Source organism: Epinephelus lanceolatus, chromosome 10 (assembly GCF_041903045.1).
Source record: "Epinephelus lanceolatus isolate andai-2023 chromosome 10, ASM4190304v1, whole genome shotgun sequence".
Lineage (NCBI taxonomy): Eukaryota > Metazoa > Chordata > Actinopteri > Perciformes > Serranidae > Epinephelus > Epinephelus lanceolatus.
The window spans coordinates 2,875,984-2,901,096 of NC_135743.1; the positions used below are offsets into that span (position 1 = coordinate 2,875,984).

The 25,113-nt window shown below is 40.7% G+C and overlaps 1 protein-coding gene across 1 annotated transcript in view; it reads left to right on the plus strand.

Moving 5' to 3' along the window:
- The first annotated feature begins 2,796 nt into the window (after window positions 1–2,796).
- LOC117266222 (sodium bicarbonate cotransporter 3-like) overlaps window positions 2,797–25,113 on the plus strand; it is a 69,809-nt gene continuing 47,492 nt past the window's right edge. Inside the window, exon 1 of the mRNA XM_078171279.1 lies at window positions 2,797–2,980. Within this exon, the coding sequence (XP_078027405.1) occupies window positions 2,936–2,980 (45 nt within the window). The 5' untranslated portion in view covers window positions 2,797–2,935. The remainder of the gene's footprint in view (window positions 2,981–25,113) is intronic.

A 25,113-nucleotide genomic window follows, 5' to 3' on the forward strand; every position in this document is an offset into this window, starting at 1 on the left:
CTCCCAGGGAGTACAGCAGCAAAAGGGGAGAGGTAAGGTGAGACACCGTTTTACAGGTGGGGCACCCCCCAGAGGTGAACGTAGGGGGACAGAAACTGAGTATCAAACGTTCCTCATATCGCCTGTGGAGGTCTGAGTGTGTCAGGTAATAACAACTGAAACAAATTTTGTGTAATTATAATAATTAATATTACAAACATACATTTGACCCTGTTACACATGCACAACATGATAATCTCCACAAATCAATGCACATTTTTTAAGAGTCACTCACTGCTGATGTTTGTCCTCTCGTAGCACCAATAATACGACCACACATATCACACCTACTGGGTGCTGGATGTTACCAGTGAGGTATTTACTGGGAATTTTCTTTTCCTGGGGAGAAGTCCTTACAGGGAATCTGAGATTTTCAACATGTGTGTGCTTGTGTGGTCATAAAAACTGTTCACCTGTTATATTCTGTCAGCTACAGTGCACATATCATACACATTGTTTTAACATATCACTAAATTTCAGTTACTTGTAATAATTTTCCTCCTTGGCAGTATGTGAAAAGTCTTATCAATGAAATAAACCAATGTTAGGATTCAAGGATGGAAGGGTTAATTTACATATTGTCAAATATTCATCATCTTTATTTATGTTTAATAAACATCATAATCAAAATCAGTAACTTCCCAGTTACACTGTTAACAACATATCATTTTATTTTTTATTTATTTTGTAGCAGCCTTTCTATCACTTGTTCCTTTTATTCAGTGTCATCCTGAGAGATTTTTGTAGCTTCATCCTACACGTTTTTATTTACTTTTAACTCATTTATATCTGACTATATGCAGGGAAAATATATATTTATCATATTTTATCATGTTGCACAGGTAACTTGGTCAGTTTTTAAATCTAGTTATTGTGTAATTCTTATTGTATTTGTAATTTTTTAATAATAATAATATTAATAATAATAATTACTATCATTTTTAAATTTAAATAGTTGGCGGCACGGTGGTGCAGTGGTTAGTATTGTCGCCTCACAGCAAGAGTGGTTCGAACCCAGGGTGGGGGAGCCCTTCCGTGTGGAGTTTGCATGTTCTCCCTGTGTCAGCGTGGGTTTCCTCCAGGTGCTCCAGCTTCCTCCCACAGTCCAAAGACATGCAGGTTAATTGGTGACTCTAAATTGTCCGTAGGTGTGAATGTGAGTGTGAATGGTTGTCTGTCTCTATGTGTCAGCCCTGTGATAGTCTGGTGACCTGTCCAGGGTGAACCCTGCCTCTCACCCAGTGTCAGCTGGGACAGGCTCCAGCACACCTATGACCCCCAACAGGATAAGTGGTTATGGAAAATTAATCAATGAATGTTTTTATAGTGCAGGACATCTGCATTGGTCACTTTAAATGTAGGTATTGTATATTTCATACTTCACTTGAATTGCACAGTGCATGATGCTGTTTGCACTAATAACTCACTTTAAATCAATTAAATTAAATTTTTAATCACTTTAAAAATGTAGTTATTGTGTTAACTATACTGGATTACATGCTGTCCAGAGTGTGCCTGCTGTCCTCTGTTGTGTGGGGCACCTGCTTTTCTTGTGTTCTTTATTGCAGTGGTTTCCAACTGGTCCATCCACAGGGTCCAGATTTCTCCCCAGTCATTAGGTCGAGGTCCCACAGTTCAACACATTCAGCATCATACTTGCATTAGATCAGGTCACTGAGCTTATTAGCTGTCTCTACAAGCTATGTTTTGGAAAAGTACTGTACTTAAAAATAAAGTGTGTTTTTTACAAACTTGCGGTCCATTCAGAAGGGGCCCGCGACCATATTTTGGAGTGCGACCCACTAGTTTGGAACCACTGCTTTATAATAATTGCATGGACTGTGTCAGCCTGTTAAGTGTAGGCCTACAGATCGCTAAATCTGGTGCAACCATGTTTGAATTTCTTGTAAACAATCAATGTCATTGCACGCAGTCCTTCTGATAAATGTAACTAAACTAAAACTTAAATTAAACCCTTAGTCCCTGTTAGTGTCCCTGTGTGGCGACACATTTTGACAAATAAAGGCCTGTCTCAATTAGAGGCCTGGTCTGGTTGCAAAGCAGGTCATTTTTTCGGATGTGTAAGAACGAGTTGTTGGCTCCCTTAAATTATGTGCCCATTACTCAATTACCTTGTAAGTTATTCATATTCTTTTAGTTTGCAAGGGTCCTCAGATAAAAAGAATCAAAAGGGATTTTTCATAACAATTAATCCAAGTTGTGAGGATTGTTTTAACAGGATAAAGTGGTGTTGTGTTGGTATGTAGGGTGCTGTACTCTCTGAGTACTGTACCTCTCTCTCTCTCTCTGATGAGCTGTCTGTCACAAGGAATATTCATACTGGTTTAAATGAACAATATGTGTAAAAAATTAATACAATAAAATAAACTTGTTACACACACCAACAGCTTGTATGGTAAAATGCAGTGTGGCATGCTCTCAGGTTTTGCTGTGAAAAAAGTGAAAAATTAGAGTGAGAAAAAAAGGATAAAAATTAAAAAATATATACATTTATAAAAACGTAAAATGTAAATTTCTCACAGTTGATTTAATGGTTATATAATTAATAATAAAGTTATTTCTCTAACAACCAACAGACTGGATGAGAAGAACTGATGCTGCGCTGCCGGTTAAGCCCCGCCCATTATACGTTTCCCGCTCGAGGATTGGTGGAAGCAAAGAGCTCGCTGCCACGTCAACGGATGACTGAGCTGTCAATCAAAAAGAGGCGGGCTCTACAGCTGGAGTTAATATATTCCAGGCAGTCACAAAGTGGTGGAGAAGAGAGACGTGTAGAGAAGAAGAGGAGCCGGCGGTGAAGCTAGCAGCTAACTCGGATGAATTATCAGCTCCCGGAGGAGGAGAGGAAGAAGAGTTTTCACACCGTGTTGTGAAGATGGAGGAAGAAAACAGCGAGCAGATGAGACCGCTCCTCACATCTGTAAGTTCCCCCTCAACAGCACCGGTTAGCCGGCGGCTAGCGCCTCCTCCGCGGGCTGAGAATGAGCCCACAATCTGAGACTGAGGAGAAACTGGAGGCTTTTTCCTGAAGATGGAGTCTGAAAAAGCTCCGCGTCAAACCGAAATACTTGAAATGTGAGTTTGTGGGCGGAGGAGTTGTCAGTCCGGTTGGAAACAACGGCTGGCAACCGACTGCTTTTGTTTTTAAGAGACCACGCTTATTGCCAGGAAGTGAAGAAACGATGCGCGTCCTTTCCTTGTTACAAGTCAACCGTACAGTACCTCATTAGAAAATGTGGCATTTCTTGCTTCAGGTTCTCCCGTCAAATCTGTGTAGGCTCTGAAATAATCTGAAGGGCGTGATTTAACTCATTAGCAACTACTCTTACATTCGGCTTTAATTACATCAACCCAGCAGCACTGTGTCTGATAACTTAGAAGGTTTTTTGTTGGCTCAGCTATCGCTCCTATCGCTCTCCCAACCGCCAACATACACCGCTCTGGGTGATAGCGGCGGATAGTTTGGCCTATTATCAAAGTCACTTTTTATTTGAATACAGGCTGATATAGCTCTTATTTACACGCCGAAAACTACATGTGTGTGTAATCAATCATAATTAATGATTTAATATGTTTTTCAATATAGACAGTTTTGCCGGTGAGCACAAATGCATAAAAGTAGCACAATAACCAATGGAGTTTGGTTGAAATTTGTAGCATTGTCACTTGTGTCTCATGTGTAAAGAAATTAGTTAAAGCAGACGACCCGGGTGAAGCCATTTTATCATTGCTGAAGTGTCCTCGAGGATGGCAGTTTGAAAACTTCCCAATAACTATCGGCAGAGCACGTGGAGATGAGTGTGTGTTGTGACGGGATGGAGTGAAGGCAGCGTGGTGCAGTCAGCAGGGGAAGCTGAGCTGGAGCTCTGTCAGACTCACCCAGTTTTAGTGCCCTTGAGCAAGGCGACTGCTCTAATGATGCTGACAGAGAGGGTCCTCTTCATCATGCTGGATACTGCTGTTACCATGGAGACGGGACATGAATCCCTGTTGTTTAGTGAAATAAAACTTTGTGAGCATATTAAAAACTTTGCAGAGTGACGTCATGCTGTTCACAGAGAGCTCTGTGGATCAGTGTCAGTTAGTGATGTGAGGAGTTTGACATGTGCAGATTGAGGCCTCTGATGTCGGTTTTATAGATGATTAGTTGCATCACATCCCAATGATCTATAACATTGCTTTCTCTTTGGCCTGTTCAACACACACGTAGGTCTCCATGATAACTCTGTTCAAACATGACCACACTGTTAACAGTCACAGCTGCGTTTCTCCAAAGGACTGACACCTGGTGTGTCAGAGTAGAGCTGGGCAGCTATCACCTGTGATCAATACTGTGATTAATTCTGAAATTTATCAATGAATTAAACACATTTTTTTACGTAAAGTAAACCTTTATTGAGAGGACATTTGGTTGATGCAGCAGGACAGAAATGAAGACAAACAAATGGAGAGAGCAAAACATAAATAATACTTATATAAGGCTAAAATAAAAACAGAAGTTGAAGTACAAACTATACAAGAGCATCTAAATGCAGAATTACAAGGCTCAAGTGAAGTAGTGTGATGAGCAGCAGTAAAGTCAGCATGTTTCCTACACCGTACACCAGACTAATTATAATATATAATATGATTTAGGAATGATACTCAGTGTTTGTATTTATATAGAAATATAATATAATAGGCATATATAATGTAATAAACACTAAGTACTCCTGTAAAGGATCCCTTGTCATGTAGATGTATGGGAACACATGAGTCAGTTTGATTTAAAGGACATTGTTAAAGATTTAACACAGCACAGGACTGATAAATAACATTAGGTGAGCACCGGTTGGTTCTAAGTTTGTTATAGTGGAGGGTGCGTTTGTGCATTTTCGTAGTTAAGAACCAAACTTAAAGAGAAATTTAGAGATGCTCCAAATGTATAAATGATGCTGAATTCTGATGTCAAGCTTGGTGAATCCATTCAAGGATTCACTTAACTCTTACTCTCTCTGTCTTTAGTCATCAAAGCTCAGTGTAGGAAACATTAACCTTCACCGACCGGTTAAAAAGCCAAATGTCGGCGCCCAGTAGCTCAGTGAGTCGAGCAGGTGTCCCAGGTACAAAGGCAATGTCTGGCTGCAGTGGCCGTGGGTTCAATTCCAGCCTGCACACATTTGCTGCATGTCATCCCCTCAGTCTCCCCTTTCACACTTCAAACTGTCCTGTTGATTAAAGGCAAAAGCCCCAAAAATAATAATTGAAAAAAGCCAAATGTCTCCAGCAGCAGGTCACATCAGCTGTACTCGGACAAAGATCCTCTCTTTGGGAAGAGGCTCCACTCTGAAACACCAGCATACAGTTATTGTTTCTGTAGTTTTAAAAACCTCAACAGAGTGAGACCTCTTCCTTCATCACATTCTTCACACATAATTGATCCCTGAGGGGAAATTATGATTCGTTACAGTTGCTCGTTACAAAGAATAGAGAAATATGAAGTCAGAATAAGAGTATGAAATACATGTAGGTAAATATAAAGCAATCAATAAAATGAAGAAGAAATGAAATGTGCATTATGCCACAGTGTTAACACTAGTACTTCAGATCTAAAATTAAAATGTTAATAAAATAATAAAATATATCAAATATATTCTTACTGTAAGTGTGAAACTTTAACTACAATATATACATCAGTAGAATAAAACAATATAATTAGAGTTTAGAGTCATATCTGACTAATATGTGTACTGTATGTGTTTTGAAGTGGAAGATATATTTATTACTTCTCATTCCACATAAGTTCACTACATTCCTTTTTACCTTACAGTTTATGAACTGTGCAATCACTGTGCAGCCATCTACCACTAATATATATGTAATTTAAAAATACTTCTCAACTTCAGCGCTGCTTTGTCTCAGATTCTCAGTTTTAGTTACGTGATTGTCTTTATGAGTGTCGTTGGAGGGAGCCTGAGATCAAACGACAGCTTCTCTGTGATTGTTGTGCACATGATGCCAGTAAATAACTTGTCATTTGAAGTTTGAAATATTGATTTAAGCTTATGAACTTTATACTTTTGACCAGGACCTTTAGTATTTGATCAGGTAGCTCCCCAAAAATATTGTGTACCAAAGTCAGGAGTCAACAGCTGTTATTTCAGTTATTCAGATATATATTTATAAACATTACATGTTTAATAAGTTCATTTTTCCTGAGGGACACTGCTCTGTCTTCTGCTGCTGTGTAAATATAAGTATCTGATTGGACTCAGTATTAAAGGAGTGAAGATTAGAGCCAAAATAAACTTGTTCATTACATTCCTGAGAGATAATATTATCTTGTTCTCATGGAGTTGTTTGTGTTTATTATTGTTTGCTATCAGCGATGTAGTCAGAATGTGTGTGTGTGTGTGTGCGTGTGTGTGTGTGTGTGTGTGTGTGATTGTATTACTCTCATGAACCAGTGTAAGGGGGTTTAAAGAGGAACTCTCACAGCTCAGAGACGTATTCAACCGGTGATTAGACCCAGCGAGACGCAGCTTTAGTTTCAGGGATCACATGTGAAAATATCGGCTCCAAACTGACGGAACAGAAAAACTACAACATGGTTCCCTTTAATTAGACATGTAGCTCTTTGGTTGATGTGTTGTGTTCAAATGTAGATGGCCTTGCACATTAGTCGGGTTATTCTTAAACGCTGAGTGATGGAGGTTTAATGATCCTCTGAAAAAGTGAATTTCTTTACTTGTATTGAGCAGTTGATATTCAACCTTTTTTACCCAGTGTGAGTATTTGCCAGAGAAAATAAGGTTAATTGTAATGTTTTACTGTTTCTATGGTTATAGATATTTTTGGTATCTGGAGATATATTGATCACATAACTGGAAACAGAAGTAGAGACACTCAACTTGCTTTGCCAGGTGGCCACTTTTGCAAAAAGACTGGAGGGGACACTTTAAGGAGCCCTGCACAGGTAGGGTGACCAGACGTCCCGAAAAATTCGGGACAGTCCCGAAATCCAAGCAGTTGTCCCAAATCCGGAATCCTGCCCCAATTGTCCCAAAAATGACACTAGAGCAGAGTCTGTCGTAGTTATTGCCTGATAAAACATTAAAACCTGATCATGGTGGTTGAGTCGTCCTGCAGCTCCCGCCGACTGCACATTGGCTGCAGCAGTTCCTACATGAATTATGGGTGTTGTAGTTTTTAAATTATGTACACCAGTAGCAGTGACGTAGATGAAGAGAGCGCAAGTTGCAGCCGCGAGGACAGGGAAAGCGCAGGCAGCCACGAGGAGGAGTGATTTGCACGTTGCAGTGCAGCCTCTTGTTCTAACTGTTCAAAACTGTTCTACAAACTTTTATTTTTTATTTTTTATCGAGTTTAAAGGAGAAGTGCACTTACATTGATCACTTCCATAAAATAAAATGAGACATTGGAAAAGAGGAAAAGATTGAAAAAATTGTTAAAATGAAATTAGGGAACTAATCACAGATGTATTGTTTCTGTGTGTTTTGACATCTATTTTTGCTTTAATTTGCAGCTCTGCTTTTATTGAAGCTGACATGTTATGACAGTCAAGCTTGTGTCGGGTGCTCATGGGAAACAACAGGATACACAGGAAGGCGATGCAGGCACTCCGATAATAAAGAAAATGAGGAGGGAAATATTAAAGCTTTTATTGTAGTGGCTCAGTCATTAAGAGAGTCAACATGTTTCGACCACTGCAGGTCTTTGTCACGGCTTTGAAAATGAGTTTTTAATTCTGTTTTACAGTTTTTTTTATAATCCAGGAAAAGTGTAAAACAAAAGGCTGTGAATTATTATTTTCCTCAGGGCCCCCCAGCACCCTGTCCTGGGCCAGATATGGTTCACATGCAGCAGAGGTCTCTGTACAATCCACAGAACATGCCTATTGGATAAATTACTCACTTATTTTACATTGTGTGTTATTTATTGTCTCGTGTTACGCAACAGTCTTGTTGCACAAATGTTGTTTGCCATGCAAAGGCTAATTATCTGTACTTGTCTGCACCTCAGAAGTAGCTCCCGCAATTTTGTTGTATACGTAGCATCTTTTTGTTCCTGTACAATGACAATAAAGGCTTTCTATTCTATTCTATTCTAGACTTGGCCCTCGGCCCGTAACTTGAGTATCACTGATGTAAAACATTGAATACAGCAGAGTGGTGTGCCGTGTTTTAATTTTGACTGAATGTCCCTTTAAACAGCTCTTAGCTCGTTATACTGAGACTCCTCAGACTGTCTGTCCTCCAGCTTCATGTCAGTTGGTCTCCAGTCAGTCGTTATCTCGAGCGGACGTGACCCTGTACGCAGGCAGGATTCCTCTGTAACTCTGCGTGCTAACGTTTAATCTGCCACCGACTTCCTGTCTGTTGACGCTCCATGGAAACTGAGGTGAAGCTTTTCACTCTCCCTCCATTGAAATGTGGCTCAGCTGTGAACAATGTGAAGCTGTGAAGCCAACGTACCGGCTGAGCGGCTGCAGGGCTCTGACGGAGCAGGTTATTGTTCGGTGCAAATGGAGGCGGAAGTGGCAGCTCGACAATAATAAAGCGTCTATTAGGCTCTTTGATCCAGAGCAGCAGTGTTAGGTCAGGACAGGTGGTCCTCAGCACCAGCAGGGTCAGAGCAGCCAGCCAGAACACTCATGGTGGGTGTAGAGCTGAGAGGAAGATGATAAAGAGTGTGTAAGGTCATTTCTACACCTTCCACAGGAGCTGGGTTTAAACACAAACTGAAGGCAGAAGATGTGCACACTGTCCTGATGATGTAATTTAACTGAGCAACGTTTGGATCCAACAGAGATCTTCATCAAATCATCATCACAAAGCAGAACAAACATTATAATAATAATACTGACACTAACATGTTGATTAGGCGTGTGCACATATGATTGTAAGTATAAAGGGCCAAATGCACTGAGAGTGTCTGACGTGTGTATTTTGAAGTAGAAGAAGAAGAAGATCTACTTTATTAATCCCTGAGGGGAAATTACATTTTTTCACTCTGTTGTCACACACACACACACACACACACACACAGAGGCACAAACAGGACCTATACATAGATGTCATAGTGGGGGGGCTGCCTTGGACAGGCGCCATGAGCCACTGGGGGTTCGGTGCCTTGCTAAAGGGCACCTTGGCCTTTCCCAGGAGGTGAACTGGCACCTTTCCAGCTGACAGTCCATGCTCTATATTTGGTCCAGACAGGGTCTTGAGCTGGTGATCCTCTGGTTCTCCAATCTAAGTCCCCATGGACTGAGCTACTGCCGCCACAGTTCATGTATTCAATAGCCGAACCCCACTATGACCTTGTTTCGATTTTAGAGCGTCCAATGAGGACCCTGCGACCTAAGTGATTCTTTTTGTGTGTGTGTTTTGTGTTACATTAACAGACTCCCCTACTGCAGTGTTGCCAGTTCTTTACCAATGGGGGTAGCCAACACTAACATCACCAGATGACATCATACACTCACTGGATATTGATGATGTCATAGCATATTCACGTAGGCGTTAAAACTTTGCTGATTTAGATTCAATAAAACTTTTGAATGGTGTGAGAGCTGTGGTGCTTATAGTGCACCACTTTCTCATGCTTCTAGAGTGTCAGTGTAACCATAGAAACTCACGACAGCTGAACTCCCACGGCGAGCGGCGTCTTGTCTCCTGCCTGACCCTCACGTACTGCACGGAGGCGAGAGGAGAGACCTTACGCTGATGGCGTAGGAGCCGTTGACTGCGATCACTCTGAGCCCTGAAGGGGTTAGGTACCGTTTACATTTTGACTGGTACCGGTTCTGATGCCTGTAATTTGGCACTGGTACCCAACGGTAACTTTTTTGAGAACTTTTCTCTCTCTGTAATAACAGATGTAAATTTTGAACGAGATGCAAGACAATGGTTCTGCTCCTCTGCTCGTTTTAATCCCACATAGAGTCAGTCTTCTGTCTCTGTCAGTCAGTCAGTCAGTCAGCTGATCAATTCAATACATCTCTTGAATGGCTCGTAGATTTTGGAATCCAGCAGCCACAGTGGCACATGTGTCTCCAGGCTATTGCTAAAATAATATAGAGCCAGGCACTGGAAATACCACAACAGACTGGTGCTGCAGCAGTGATAGTTGTGGCTTGTTGGGAATCAAACAGCAGTTGCGGAGCTCCGTGGTCCGACTCTTGCCTTCCCTCTGAAGTCAAACCCGGTAGCTCCACAGAGCTCCCTTGCCAGCCTCAAAGCTCCGTGGCTAACTTCCAGGCTTCGGAGCACATTGCAGCACTTCTGCCTCTTGTCTAAACCCTGTGCTCTCACCCAGATCTGTTCTCAGGTTGCCAAATTTGGCACCAATGAACTTAACATGTACTGTAGTACCACCGTAATTCAGTTGTCTCCCTCAGTACAGAGTTCAGTACCCAGCCCGCCAGAGCAGCATGCATGGGAACAAATTACAACAGTATATTTAAATGTCCTTTTCCCTGATGGTCTGAATAAGACGTTAAATTTGTCATACTTGGTGATCACTAAGGTTAGGTGAGGAAAAAGTGGATATATCGATATTGGTTATCGGCCAAATGAGTTGATATATATCGGCATATTGGATACTGGCAAAAAAACAACTATGGTGCATCATTATTTTAAGTTATTACGTGTTGGGAACCACGTCTCTGTATTCCATTTTGTCACAACGGCGGCTCTCTGGGGGAGGTCAGAGGTCACGTTGAATACGGAGATTAAAAAAACAGGACTGTGCTCTTTGACATGCAGCCTAAACTCACACGCACACACACAGTCACTATTTCAGTGTGTTCAGGTTAGTGTTGTCAAGGCGTCCCAGGTGATTTGTGTTGACGTCAGCACACTCGTCCTCAGGGGGCCCGGCGGGCTCTGGTGGGCTGTTAGACTGGATTCTGTCGGAGCAGAAACTTGGTCTGCAGGGAAACAGAAGAAGAAGAAACTCTACTGACAGGAGGAATCTGCAGTGGCTTCATACTTACATCATCTGTTGGATGTTGAAGAAAGTGGGAGGCTCGCTCAGTGTGAAAATCCCTGTCAAATTTACTTTTCACCAAATCTTGATCAGAGTCCTTAAAAAACTGGGTGTTTGTACTGAGCCATGTATTCTGAGGATTATTCAAGCTCTTTTCAGCAATCTCTGCAGGGTCAGTTTTGTAAAAGAGTCATGTTTACTGTAGATTATCTGCTTCAGGATAAGAGATTCACAATGATAAAATCAGCTGAGGACGCAAAAGAAAAAACTGACAAAAGAAAAACTGAACAGAGACGAGAAACTGTAAACTGGAGTTTTTATTTTCTGACAGCAACTCCAAAGAAACATCCGTAGGCCCACGACTGAGGCGAGTCTCTGTGGTTAGTTTCTGTCTGTAATAACTAGTGGGGAAAAAATCGAGTATCCCGTTTTTTATTCATTAATCTATAATATTTTCAAATCGATTTTTAAAAATCTATTAATCAATACAATTTGAATGCAAAGATAGAAATAAATTGCCGCTCCTATTATGGTATTGTATGAGTTACATGATGTCTTATCTATGGTTAAGGAAATCAAAGCTGAAGCATCAAAGCTGAAAATGACGGACAGCCACCCCAGCATTTACTCCCTGCCAGATCAGTAAACTTTCTGTTGCACCCAGCCCTCTGTAAACACTGGTGCTTGGGTTTGTGCCGGCTAAATTTGAGTTGCTACATCCACGACTGTAGCTCCCGCCCGTCCTAGCAGTAGGGAGTGAGGCGGAGGAACAACATGATGCACGAGCTTGCTAATTCCTCTCATTTGACTCTGTAGACAGACCCCCCTTTTACACAGAGATGGGGCGACATAGCTGTTACGACGTCCCGTCTTTACGCCGCCTTCTGTTTTTTTATACAGAACTAAACAACAGCAGCATCATTCTGCTCCAGAAATTTCTGTGTGATGGGAGTGACATGTAACACAACAGTATCTGCCTCTAGTGTGACATATAACATACTTTTTGGCGGCACATAACATGTCAATAACTATCATTTACAGTCTCTGTTATATGGCGGCTGATCTCATCCTCTGCTCAGAGGGTACTGAGCTCCCAGGTTTTGTTGTTTTTCCAATTTGCGGACATTTATGGCTATTCTTCTTTGAGTTAGCTGCTTCCTGCTAGCAGCTACTTTTTGAATCTCCTGCGGTGGGTTGCACACATAGCACGACGTTGAAAAACGATGATGGAAAAAGAGATGACATCGGGCGTTTTTCTGCTCTGAGTTGAAGAACTCGAGGTGTTCAGAGCACTCCAGCAAAAATGCCAGGCGCCCAGAGCACAGAAACATGAGACGTGTAGCAATAAAGCAAAAGTTTTATTCTCTTTAAAAACAATTACAAAAAGGCGCTTCCAGCTGCTAAAATACTTTCTGGGCCTCACATGTGATGTGCATTGTTTTTGGGATGATGACTAATGACAAACAGCCTTTAGAAGTTTATGATTCAACATTTTCCCACAGTCTAGTTTTCAAAGAGTGAATAAAAATCACAATAAACCATAGTAATCGCTGTATAATAATAGTTAAAAATCTCATGCCATATCCAACAGTACCTAAATATTATGATAGTATCGTCTTGGCTCTGCTGATTACTGACACTGCTGGAGATGTGGGCAGCGATGTGGAGATGTTAAAACAGCCGTGTGTGTGTGTGTGTGTGTGTCATGTGGAGGCTGTTTGCCTGCAGCTGGCCTGCTGTATCTCATGATCCATCACCACTGCTGTCTGATGCAGCCAGTATTAAACACTGTTTTATCCTCCTGCAGTCGCCATGGCAGCAGAAACACAAAGATGTTGATGACAACAGGCACCAAATAACAGAGAGTCTGGAGGCAGAAATTTGGCACCCAAATGTTGCTGGAAGTTGTAGCTGTAGGGGTGAGCGTGGTGTGAATCAGCCTGTGATGGTGATGTCCTACAGCTCCGACACAAGGGGGTTGTGATGAAGCAGCGGCTTTGTGGGACTCTTCCTCTCTTTCTTGGCTGGAGTCATTTTTCAGTTTGTAGCTTTACAGACTCTGACGAGAGTTCCTGACTTCCTCCTATAGAAGTCATACAGTCACAGGAGGAAGGAGAGAGGCCTCATCAACATTATTCATTCGCTCATAAACAAAGACACATGTCGTAGTCTAATACAATCAGGTCATTTACTGTGTTCACTCTGTAGAATAGTTTTACTTTCTCTGATTTACGCCAGCTTTGTTCTGACAGAGAAATGAATCATTAAACAGTTTGAGCTTTTCACAGTTACCAAAGCCAACTGGAAATTAATTTAGCTTCATACAAGACTTTAAAAGCTCCTTTGTTTCACAAGACAATGGTCTTTGTGCAAGAACGTTTAAATATTCTCATCTGTAATCTGTTTGCACGTACAAGTTGGATTCACCAAACTCTTGTCACTGAATACTCTCTTAAGCCTGATGAACGCAACTTGAGTTCATCGTTAACATATTTAACAGAACCTAAACACACCCCGTTCTGCTCTGTTTGTGATCAAGTTTCATTCATTTCATGCACAAAAATGTTACCACAGAGTAAAAAGAAGAATTTCACACAGCGCAGCTTCAAGTCCACCTTTCACAAATCGAAAGACAAAAGGATAAGTCAGGTGTCCTATTAGTCATCCTGAAATAATGAGGACGTTTTATTAGTACATTTGTCAACGATGTGTCATCACAGCTGCTGTGCTGTACTGTACAAACATGGAGGAAACAAAGGGATATTAAATCAAGACCGTTTAAAACCTGGTCAGTAGATAATATGTTGTGTACAGTTTGAAATGTTAAAGATAAAGGGGTCATAGGGTGACCAGATTTATTAGTATTTATCTTCTGGGAGCTGTGAATACAATCATCAGTTCAGTGTTTCCCCTGTGACTGTTGAGTGATCAGGGACCTTCCTATTTTTTTCTTTTAATACCAAGAGTAACGCCAAATAGCCGTTGATCGAAGTCAGTGGTTTGTGTTTGTGGGGCTCTCTGTGAGAGGCTTCTCCAAAACATAATTTATGTTCATCCTGTTCAGTTGAGCTCAGTGTGAGACTCCTAACTGTCTTTTACAAACTCCTGTCAAGGGTTGCAGTGATATTCTGGTTTTAGGGTATACTGTGATTTAAAAGTTGACAGTTATCATACTGTGTGCATTTGCTTATCTACGATATTTAAAAAACGAGACATTGAATCTCCGTTTTATTTTAGTTGTTGTCAGTAGACGGACATTTTACACAAACTTCATTTAAAAAAATAGTTTCAAGTTTAAATTATAGTAATAAAACATCTGTTCAACCAAAACTAACCACTCTACTGTCATTCCTTCAAGGGTCACTCTGACTGATAACATAAATGCTGTGATACCATGAAACCATGATATTTTCTAAGATGGTTATCGTACCCTATCTCACACTGTTGCAACCCTACTCCTGTTCGTGTTTCACCAAAGACGTGGCGTTACCAGTCCACGACAGTTGACGACAACTTGTCAAGTTACGTGCAATAAAAGCAAGTTCCCACAAACCAAAGATGGACACACGTCCACCTCCCCCAATGTCAAATCAATCAAGCTAAACTCCTGCAGAGATGCCAAAGAATCCTCCTCCTGGCTCTGTAAGACTGATGTCTGTGTGAGGTTAGGTGCAAATAAAAATGTATAAATGTTCATGTCAGTGTGTCGTTAACCTGAACACTGTCAGATTTAACAACAGTCTGGACCAGTTGTTTAGATGCTCTTGACTGAATTTGATTTTTATTTGGATCTATTTTCATGAGTCCACATTAAAAACACTGAAACATTAATATTGCCGGCTCTCATTTTTTAATGGCAGCACAGAAACCAGCTCAGGCGGCGCACTGACTGTGTTCCTGTCATGACCTTGAATTTTGCCTCACACAAAGAGAGTTGTTGGTATTTTGGTGCAGAAATGTGTCTCACTGAGAGTAAACATCAAACACTTCTGTTCTGGCATCAATCTGCTGCCACTTCTGTGATTTTATGAACAAGAGCAAACTAAATACGCTCACACAGTCTGTGTTCACCTAAAAACACGTTGCATGTGTCATTGTGCATTTTGTAACAGGGCTGTGCATGTTGTAATTAACGCCGCAGCCTCCAGGAGACTCCAGTTCACCTTCAGACTCTGTGGACGCTGTTCTGTGGAAACGTGTTTGAGTGCAAGCGTCTGATCAGAGGATCAGGTTGGGTTTCTCTTTGCAGCTCTGATAAAAAATACTCAGTAACACTCAGTAAGATCAGAAAGTCTGTTACTGACTGGTGACCTGAGCTCACTCTGCAGGCCCAGTACTCTGTGTGTGTGTGTGTGTGTGTGTGTGTGTGTGTGTGTGTGTGTGTGTGTGTGTGTGTGTGTGTGTGTGTGTTGGCCGTTGTGAATTTTCCCACAGTTCTCGGTGTGTTTAGTAAACGCTGCTGTAGTCCAGATGTTGTTTTCCCTCTCAGCTGGTTCTCCTAATATGGGAGCGACAGCACAGACTGAAGATATGTCTCTGCTCCCTGGGGAGTCACATCTGATTTTAGTATTACTACGTGACTGTGTGTGTGTGTGTGTGTGTGTGTGTGTGTGTGTGTGTGTGTGTGTGTGTGTGTGTGTGTGTCCATAATATTTCAGTAACTTCCAGTTCCTATAAAACTGAAGCTTTTTGAAAGAGGTGCTGAAATATATGACTTATGTTTCAGCTCATGAGAGGGCTGGCTGATTCGTCAAAAAGTGAATATGATGATCTTCTATATTAGTCACTGTCAATTTACTGTATCACAATATTAATCAAGTCAATATTTCTTTTGAGCTTTCCATAAACTTAATACTAGTAGTAGAGATAGATTTAGAAACCGAATAATTCTTTTATTTAATTTTTAAATATTTTTACATTGCAAATATTTAATTCATATTTTTTTTAAATATTTTATTTTTTTCTATTTAATTTATATTTAATATTACAATTTTTTATTTCTATTTTCTATTCAACTTATATTTAATATTCATAGTTTTTATTTTAAAATATTATCTTTTTAATATGTTTAAATATTTAAGAAAAGCTCTCACACTCTTCTTAAATACTTAAATATATTAAAAAAGCTATTTAAAGAAATTATACAGTGAGTACAGTCTGTGTCATAAACTGGAGGTTTTAAGTGTGAAAGACGTGCCTGTTTATCCTCGAATCAAAATACACTCTCTGGTTGCATTATGGGAAATGTAAGATCCAGTATTTAGCGTTTGACCCATGCTTGGGTCTAGAAGTGAGGACATCTCTATTTCTGCTCCTGCACAGATTTTAAATCTTTCTTTAAGGACATTTCTGGACGAGTGCGTCTTTAATAATGATTTTAAATGTGCTTTTTTTCTCCACATATTTTCATTAACAACAGTGTTTATGCCTCCGTGCCGTGACAGCTGCCTGGAGGCATGTTTTCGGGTTGTCCGGAAGTACGTGCCTCCTAATATCTGTCCTGTTTTCATGAGCGTGGTATCTCAGGAACTCCTGATTGAATTCCCTGGAATTTGGCACAAACGTCCACCATGACTCAGAGGTCACTGTGACTGTGCAAAACATGTTATTGGCCGTAACTCAAGAATTCATGTGCTCATTATGACAAGATTTCACACAAATGTCTAATCAGATAAAATGATGATGTGATGAAGTTTTATATCCAGAAGGTTAAAGGTCGACTTCACGGTGACATCATCATGTTTTAACGTCATATCTCAAGAACAGAAGGGGAGGCATTTGAAGACGTGTGAGACGCATCCATGTTTTAGACTTTGTAGCTTCTTTGCAGCAACATCCATATTTGAAGCTTTGTTTTCTGTCATGGCAACATGCGTCTGGACAGACATGGATGTAAACTGTAACATAACTGCCGAGACATACAACCACCACACGGTGATTCTAGTCCTAATTTTCCTAGGTTTAGCATTAAGATCTATCCCATCATGCATTGCACTTGCGGTGCCTGGAATGTGCAGCGCTGTCAGCCTTCTGCTGCCCTAAGGATCTGTGTGCTACAGAGGGTTTGTTTGTTTTCCCTGCAGAAGTGCCTCTGAGCCAGACACTGGACCCTGTGCCTGTGCAGCACTGGGCTTCTTTTTTCCACCTCTCAGGGCGCGCTGCTTCCTGTTTCCCTCCACTTGAGATGAATGGTTTAATTGTACCCCTCAGATCTGTTGAGGACCAATAAAAATGATTTGTGACTCGATTGTTTTGATCTTACATAAGTGTGTGTTTGGTCAGATTTTAATCTTTCAGTCAGAATGTGATGTTGCAGTAGAATGACCTGTCCTTTCAAAATAAAAGCTCCCCACAAGAGGCCGTCTTATTGTGACAGTCAGTTTTAGATATTTACTGACAAACTCGTTCTCCCTGAAGTTGTCTCTCAGCTGTCTGAAATGTTTGTGTCCTCTCACTGTGTTGTTCTGGCTTCATCTGTGAACATTCAGCAGTGACATCAGAGCTCACCTGTGTACAGATCACAGTGTTCAGGTGTCTCAGGTGCCTCAGGCTGCAGACTGAAATATCCTTGTGTTTGTGGAATCTAGCAGAGTGCAGAGACACGAGCTGCTCTTTGAATAAACTGCAGTAAAACCTTTTTGTTTAACCAAAATCTGCTCCTGTTTCCTGACAGGAATCTGCTGTTTTTAGCATGAAAATGAATTCATGTTATAAAAGCTGCTTCTGCACACAGGACAGTGTAAAAGAGGGTAAGAGCCACAACTTGTGTCAATTTATTTGGTGGACTCAAGCCTCCTACAGACTGTGAGATTTTATCAGTCTTCTTGGTTTAGAGCAGCTGCACTGTGCCACATGGATCTAATAAACTTGGGTACAACACCCAGTTTGATGTCTGCAGACTGTACGATGACAGCGCCTAATCACAGGCTACGACGTACGATGCAACAGCTTCACATACTGAGTGATGCTGCAGGGTTATTACTCCAACTGTGGAGAACAACATATGGGGTCACGTTAAAGATAAAAAAAAATAGATAAAAAATAAAAATTTATGAAATTATAATCATTAAAAAAATGTCTGGAAAAATGTTAATAAAATGCCCGAAAAAATATTAATGAAATATCCGAATAATATTTTTTTTTAAAGTCAGAAAAATATTAAAGTGTGTGAAAATGTCTGAAAAGTATCAAAAAAAGTCAGAAAAAAAATGTTGATAAAATGTCCAAAAATTTTTTATCAAATTGCCCAAAAAATATTTTTTTAAAAATAGCAATAAAAAAAGATTAAATTGTCTAAAAAAAAAGTTGATATAATGTCAGAAAAGTTTTATTTAAATATCTGAAAAACATTAAAATGTCAGGAAAGAAAATGTCTCAAACAACGTAAAAAAAACAAACAAAAAACTGAACTTTTGTGGGCACTATATACACTGCAGTGTGTGTGTGTGTGTGTGTGTGTGTGTGTGTGTTTGCTAGCTGCTAGGCGTCTCACCTGGCAGCTGTAGCTCCGCCTCTATTTCCTTCCATGCTTCGTCCTTCTTTACGCGATCATGGTCAGAGCTGGAGGACACATCATACAGACAAGGCTTCACAAGCTTTTCCTCTTTGCTGGAATCACACACATTTCTTTTAGGGTGTTTTGCCTCCATGGCGAGCTGCTGTCTGTCTGTTGGTTTGGGTTTAGTGCTGATCAGTGCGTCATTTCATGCTGCGTTTCTATTGGTTGGTTAGTAGACGTAGGTGGTAACAGCAGTCACACAGTGAGATGGTCATCCCAAATTTTATCCCAGGCCGTCTTTGATCACAGACGATGACAACAGCCATCCTTGAACCTCTCACAGTGTGATGTTGGACCACTGTTTTAGAGCCACGACCGAAGATGTGTCCACTTTTCTTTCATGTTGGTTATCTTTCATCTGGGGCAGCCCAAAATCACACAGGGTATACCGGGCTTTATACACACTCCTCTTATATTTCTACAGCTTTCATAGGTCTCGTGTAGCCTCTTCCATTTTTCTCTACAGATTGAGTAAATTACAGATTAAAATGTTCATTAAAATGCAAGTTTTAATGTGATTTGGTCCCCAAACCTTCATCAGGGCAAAAGTTTGAAAAAGGTCTTGCACACTACGTCTTTTCCCTTTTGCAGAGGAAAAGTAACAATAAGATAAGAATAAAAGCAAAATGAATAAATAAGGAGAAACTAGAGAGCTGTTCTAAGAACATTAGTCGACAGACTTGTACAGCAGTAACTGTAATGTTGCTGTGTGTACTGTAACACACTGTACACACCACACCACTTGTGCAACGTGCTGCAGAGTTCAGTGCAACAGGATGAGGTTCAGTTAATGTCAGTGCAACTAAAAGGAAGAGTCAGGCGTTCAGATGGTTCAGTCTTTTTAAAAGCAGCATGTATTTGTGCAGATAGTTAAGAAAAAAAACTGTTAAATCCGTTAAGATAACAAAAAAAACATAAGACAAAGGGACTCAACAAACGTCAGACCGACAGCCTGTTAACTGAACCCACAGAGTGTCAGCTTGGAGAGGAAGTGAGTGTGCGCTCACAGCTGACAACACTTAGCAATGTGTAGTGGTGATGACCTCCTCCTCCTCCTCCTCCTCCTCCTCCTCCTCCTCCTCCTCCTCCTCCTATGATGATGTACAGAAGACCAAATAAACCATTAAAGGTTCCTGAACATGTTCACCATCAGTCAGACATCTACAGTATTTATACCAAGTCACCTGACACAAGGTCCTGAGAACAAGTTCAGTAGTTTCAGTAGACCCCAGTGTGCAGAGGCTTCCTGTCTTTATTGTTTTCTTTTGAAGATATGTAGCATGAGGGCAGCTACAACAGTGCAGTGAAAACAAAGACCATTTTGACCTTTAATCTGCAATAACTGAGTTTTTAGCCACTAATTTGCAGCAAAAAAAAAAAAAAAATAGATACAGCATAGTATCGTGATATTTTTGTATCTTTAAATATCTTTTTTGTCTTTGTATAAATTATTAATATGACGAATACAAATTAAACTTTAGGTAGCCGACTAAATAATAAAATAAATTTATTTTTCAGTCCAATAGAAACATTTTGTTAAAATAAAAATGACTGAACAGACTGGGAAGACTGGGGTAAATTATAAAAAAAAAATATATATATATATACATATATAAAAATATAACATATATAATATATGTTATCATGATACTCAGCATATCGCGATACATTTGAAATCGCGATAATATCGTATCGTGACTTAAGTATCATGATGATATTGTGTTGTGGATCCTCTGTTGATTCCCACCTTCAGTGTCTGGCACTGGCCACGTCCTTTCAACTCCCTCCACCAGTTTACAGCATTTGAATACTGATTTGGATGTCAGTTACCATGGTAACGATTGAAGGTTTCAGGTCAGCTCTGGCTAACACTACTACTGAACTGAAGAATAGCATCACAAAATTTAAATTTGACTGTTTTGTCTTTCTGGGGACAAAACTCACAACTCACACTGAGCTTCATTTTGCGTGCGTCATTTTTTACCTCGGCCTGCTAGCTACCTGAGCCGTTAACGGAGTGTGTGCGCAAATGTGTAACCGGTCAAAAACATTCCTGGTGGTTTACTGATTAACAGCTGACTGTTGACAACCCTGAACAAGCTGAAACTCACGATGAAGCTCCGTAAAGCCGAGCGGAGCTGCAGATTCAGCTGATCGTTCTCTACCAGAAACATCCAACGTGATGTCATTTTATACATCATTATAAATGTATCCATCACAGCCCCCCCCACCCCTACCAATCCTGTAAAAACACTGAGATGCTGCAGGAAGGAAGTCGATCAAACTGTTCGTTTGCCTGCAGTAGATATTTATTCAGCTTTTAATACGAGGGGAAGTTGGGGAAGCCAGCTGCTCCTGAATATCTGTCAGATGACATTCAAAGTTGGTTCCTGTTATCAGCACAGGGCTGTTACTGTATTCGGTCATTTGTTTGTGGTCTTCGAGCCTGTTGGAGTTTATTACTGTGCTGAAAACAGAAGAGGAAATGTAAAACCTCCTCTGTAATACGTGCTCTGTGTGCATGTTGTGGCTTGTTGTTATTCCTCATAATCCCTGAGCTGAGCGGAAAAAGCCTGGTATTAACTGTGAGTCGCGTACAGGGAGGGAAGAAGCTTCCTCAGTATTGGTGCTGGAAAATGGAAAATGTTTATTAATTACAGATGCAAAATTATATACTTGAAACTGAAGCCAACAGAAGTTACAAATGCAGAGAAACATGAGAGCTCCCACAATTCAACTCACACATTTCTACTATAGATTTAAATCATCATTAAATATAATAAAGAGTCTGTTGTGATGTGTTCAGAACTTGAAACACAACTAGAGATGCACCGATCAATCGGCCGATGATGGTTTATGTCGCCAACAGCAGCACAGATAATAACTGAGCCATTGCAACCTGTTCTCAAAACTTTTAATTCATTACCATGCATGAGGCACATGGTTTTAAAGCGACTGTGTTAAGCTAACTAGCTGATTGGGGTATTAATCAGAGTTGATGAGTAGCTCGCAGGTGTCGTACAGCAAAGCTAACGCTAACTGTTTCATGTGAGTGGATAGAGATGCTAAAACACTTAGCTTCTTAGTCTAGAAGGTATAACTGAATGAAAGCACAAATCTATGTGGTCTGTTAGTCTGCTACTTAGCCAGTCATTATTAATTGGGGTGGCTGTGGCTCAGAGGTAGAGCGGGTCGTCCACTAACTGGCAGATTGGTGGTTGGATCCCTGGTCCCGGTATCTTTGGCTAAGATACTGAACCCCTAGACTCACAAGTCAGTCTTTAGACGCTTTGCTTAACTAAAGACTGACGTCTTTCTCCCTGATTTTGTGTTTAGATGGGCGGATACAATTTCAGAGTTTAAAAAACTCCCTACGTTGCAGAACCAATAGTAAATCCGCAGGGCGGTCCTTCGGTGGCTCGCTGAACTCTTGTGCTCATAAACATAGTCCGACTGCGTTAAAACTTTTAAACAAAGTCACTGTAAGTCCTTCATTTCCACAATCTTGTGGACTGAGCACACGATTGATAAAACAGAGTTAAATCTCTCAGCATCCATTTTCAAGCTCTCTGTGTGTTTGTTTCCTTGCGGACGAGAAAAGGGGGAGCGCACATTTCCAGGAGGGTGTGTCCTCTTCAAAAATACAAGAGGCGTTGCTTTGTTGCCAGCCGTTTTCTCCGGTGTGTTAAACACACTTTAGAGAGGAGTGTCCCCAGACTATCAGAAGCCAGTGATCTCTGATTGTCTGGTGGTGAGACTACTGAACCCCAAATTGCTCCCGGTGGTTGTTCCATCGGTGTGTGAGTGTGAGTGAATGGTTACTGAGTAGCAGGTGGCACCTTGTATGGTCGCCTCAGCCATCAGTGTGTGAATGTGAATGGGTGAATGTTGTGTAGTGTTAAAAACGCTTGAGTGGTTGGAAAACTAGTAAAGCAATATACAAGTTTACCATTCACCTGTTAGTCAAGAAAACTAGCAGACTCCGTGGGGAGTTGGTAACAATAAGCTCACATAGAAAAGCTAATGCTAACCATTTCATGTAAGTGAATAGAAAATGCTAAAACAATTAGCGCCAGGGAGGTACATAGAGAGCTAAGTAGTCTAACCTGGTCGGCTAGTAAGTGTAGTTCGCTTTTTTTTTACCAAGTAGGGTCCATGTGATAGATTTGGCAGTTTATTCTGTGACAGCAAAACATTCTAGTGCTGTGGTCACTAACAGGCCGACCACAGTCTGAGTCCAGACCAAGACGCCATCCTATACGGACCCAGACCTATAACCAGTATATTATTAAGGGATTTTAAATTTTGACGGGACGCTTCTATTTTAACCGGCTCGGCTTTTCTAGTCTTCATGGCACTGGTTTAGCTGATCAGGAAACACACAGACCAATTGAATGTAAGTTAAGCCATCCCGTGTGATGCCACCCAGCCAATCAAATATCTGCATTCCAGGCGAGTAACATTGCGACTCTGTATACAGTTAAATAGGAGAGGTGGGAGGAGAGTGACAAGCGGAAAGACGATAGAAAAATAGAAAGATAGAAAAAGAAAGAGCAATACAGGGAGAGAAGACGGAGAGGAAGAGGCGAGTGAGCGAGGGACAGAGAGAGAAGTCGGAGGGGGAGAGACGAGTGAGCGAGGGACAGAGAGAGAAGTCGGAAAGAAAGAGAAAATGTTCAATTGTTATTTATTTATTGTAAAATTGGTTGAGACTGTTAAGTCAAGTTGTGAAACAGTTCACAAAGAAAAAGGAAAATTCAAGCTGTTGATACACTTTATTTTACTTATTCTAAAATTAGGCACTTTATTTTAAGATGCACAATTTTTCAAAAATTATTTCATTTATTTTCTCCATTTTTTTAAATGCATATCTGTATAGTTTAATGTTAAGAGACAGTTGATGTTGTCGAAACGTTCTTGATTCGTACGTTCTTTATTTGATTTGATTTGATTTGACAGTCAGATGTTAATTACATGCAGACGTTGATGCAACTACTAGGCTACTTCAGTGTATATCACACTAAATCACAAGTTAGACATTATGATATTCCGGACCTTTGCGTTTTCTCGAACTGGACCTCTTTGAATGTTAGTTGACCTAAACACACCCCCACAATCTGAGAACTGGTTTGAGCAGCCAGATGAGCTGCGTTAGAACAACACATCCTCACTGCGACCTCGTCACATGTCCACGTTTGGTCATGGACTTTCCACGTCCACATATGTCGTCCAAGGTACCCTGGGTGTGTTGGTTGTTGATGTTCTGGGACGCCGTGTCAACTTCAGCCTGTTACATGCATTGTCTGTTTTCAAACTACACTTCTGTTTTCACAGGAAATGTACAGTTTGAATACAGTCTCTTTCAAAATAAAAGCACTACATCAGTACAACACAGCAAATTGACGTTATTTTTCCCTTAACTACAAACACACGTGGTTGGATTTAGGAAAAAAGAACAGGGTTTGCCTTTATAATCTTACGGGAAGTGAACACCGTCCTCCCAAGTGTAAGTCGGTGGTTGCTGGACCAGTCCACCACCCCGTTAAACGATAACGGCAACCGGCCACATATCATGCTGACGTGAATGGACGGCTTTTTTCATCGGTGTCTGACTGACACCAGAACAGAAGTCACTGACCATGCGCCGGATTTCACTGACTTTGGAGTGAGACTGGATAGGTTTAAATTAGGTTTTCTAATAGTTATGAACATTTATTTTCACTTTGGAAAATGTGCTTCTTACAATAACGACTATAATCCGAGTGAAATGTGTCAATATCTGTAGTGATGAAGGAAAATCCTCATTTCGGATCTGACCAAAAATGATCTGAAGCTCAGTCTTGTGGCTGCTCTGTAAATAGTTTTCTGATAAACTCTAAGTATAGCAATCCATATCAATTTCAGTCTTAAAATAACTTCCTGATGACCATTTACACATTTTGGACATGTCCCAGGCCAGCTGACTTTTGGTCCAGAGTATTTGAAACCCTGGGACAGGCCCACAACACGATTCTGGTACCTTATCCCCCTGACAGCTTCATTCGGCCTCCCTCCAACTCAGAACATGCCAGCTACAGTACTACATGTCTTTGGTTTCACTACTCTGCAAGCCAGACGCTCCATTCTTCTTTAATGGAAACATACTTCTCTCCCAATGCACGACCGATGGATACAGGACAACAATGCATTCAACAAAGTTAAGATTCTCACTGAAGGCTTCTTTAAATTCTTTTCACAAGACCGGGATACCTCTACTAGCCTGTGGTGGGTTCTTCCTTGTTCTTCTGCTTTTTTTTCTGTCACAGACATTTTATTAGGCTCTGTATTGCTGTATTAACTTTATCATGTTTGCAGAAAAGTTAATAAAAAAATTTGGGGAAAAAACCCTCTGGTTCGGCAAGACACTCATCTTTGATATCATATTTGCATTTTTAAAGAAAAGCTCCAAATATTTAAAGAAAAGTTCCTGATCTGGTTGTGAATGTTGTCAATTATACTGTAGTTCT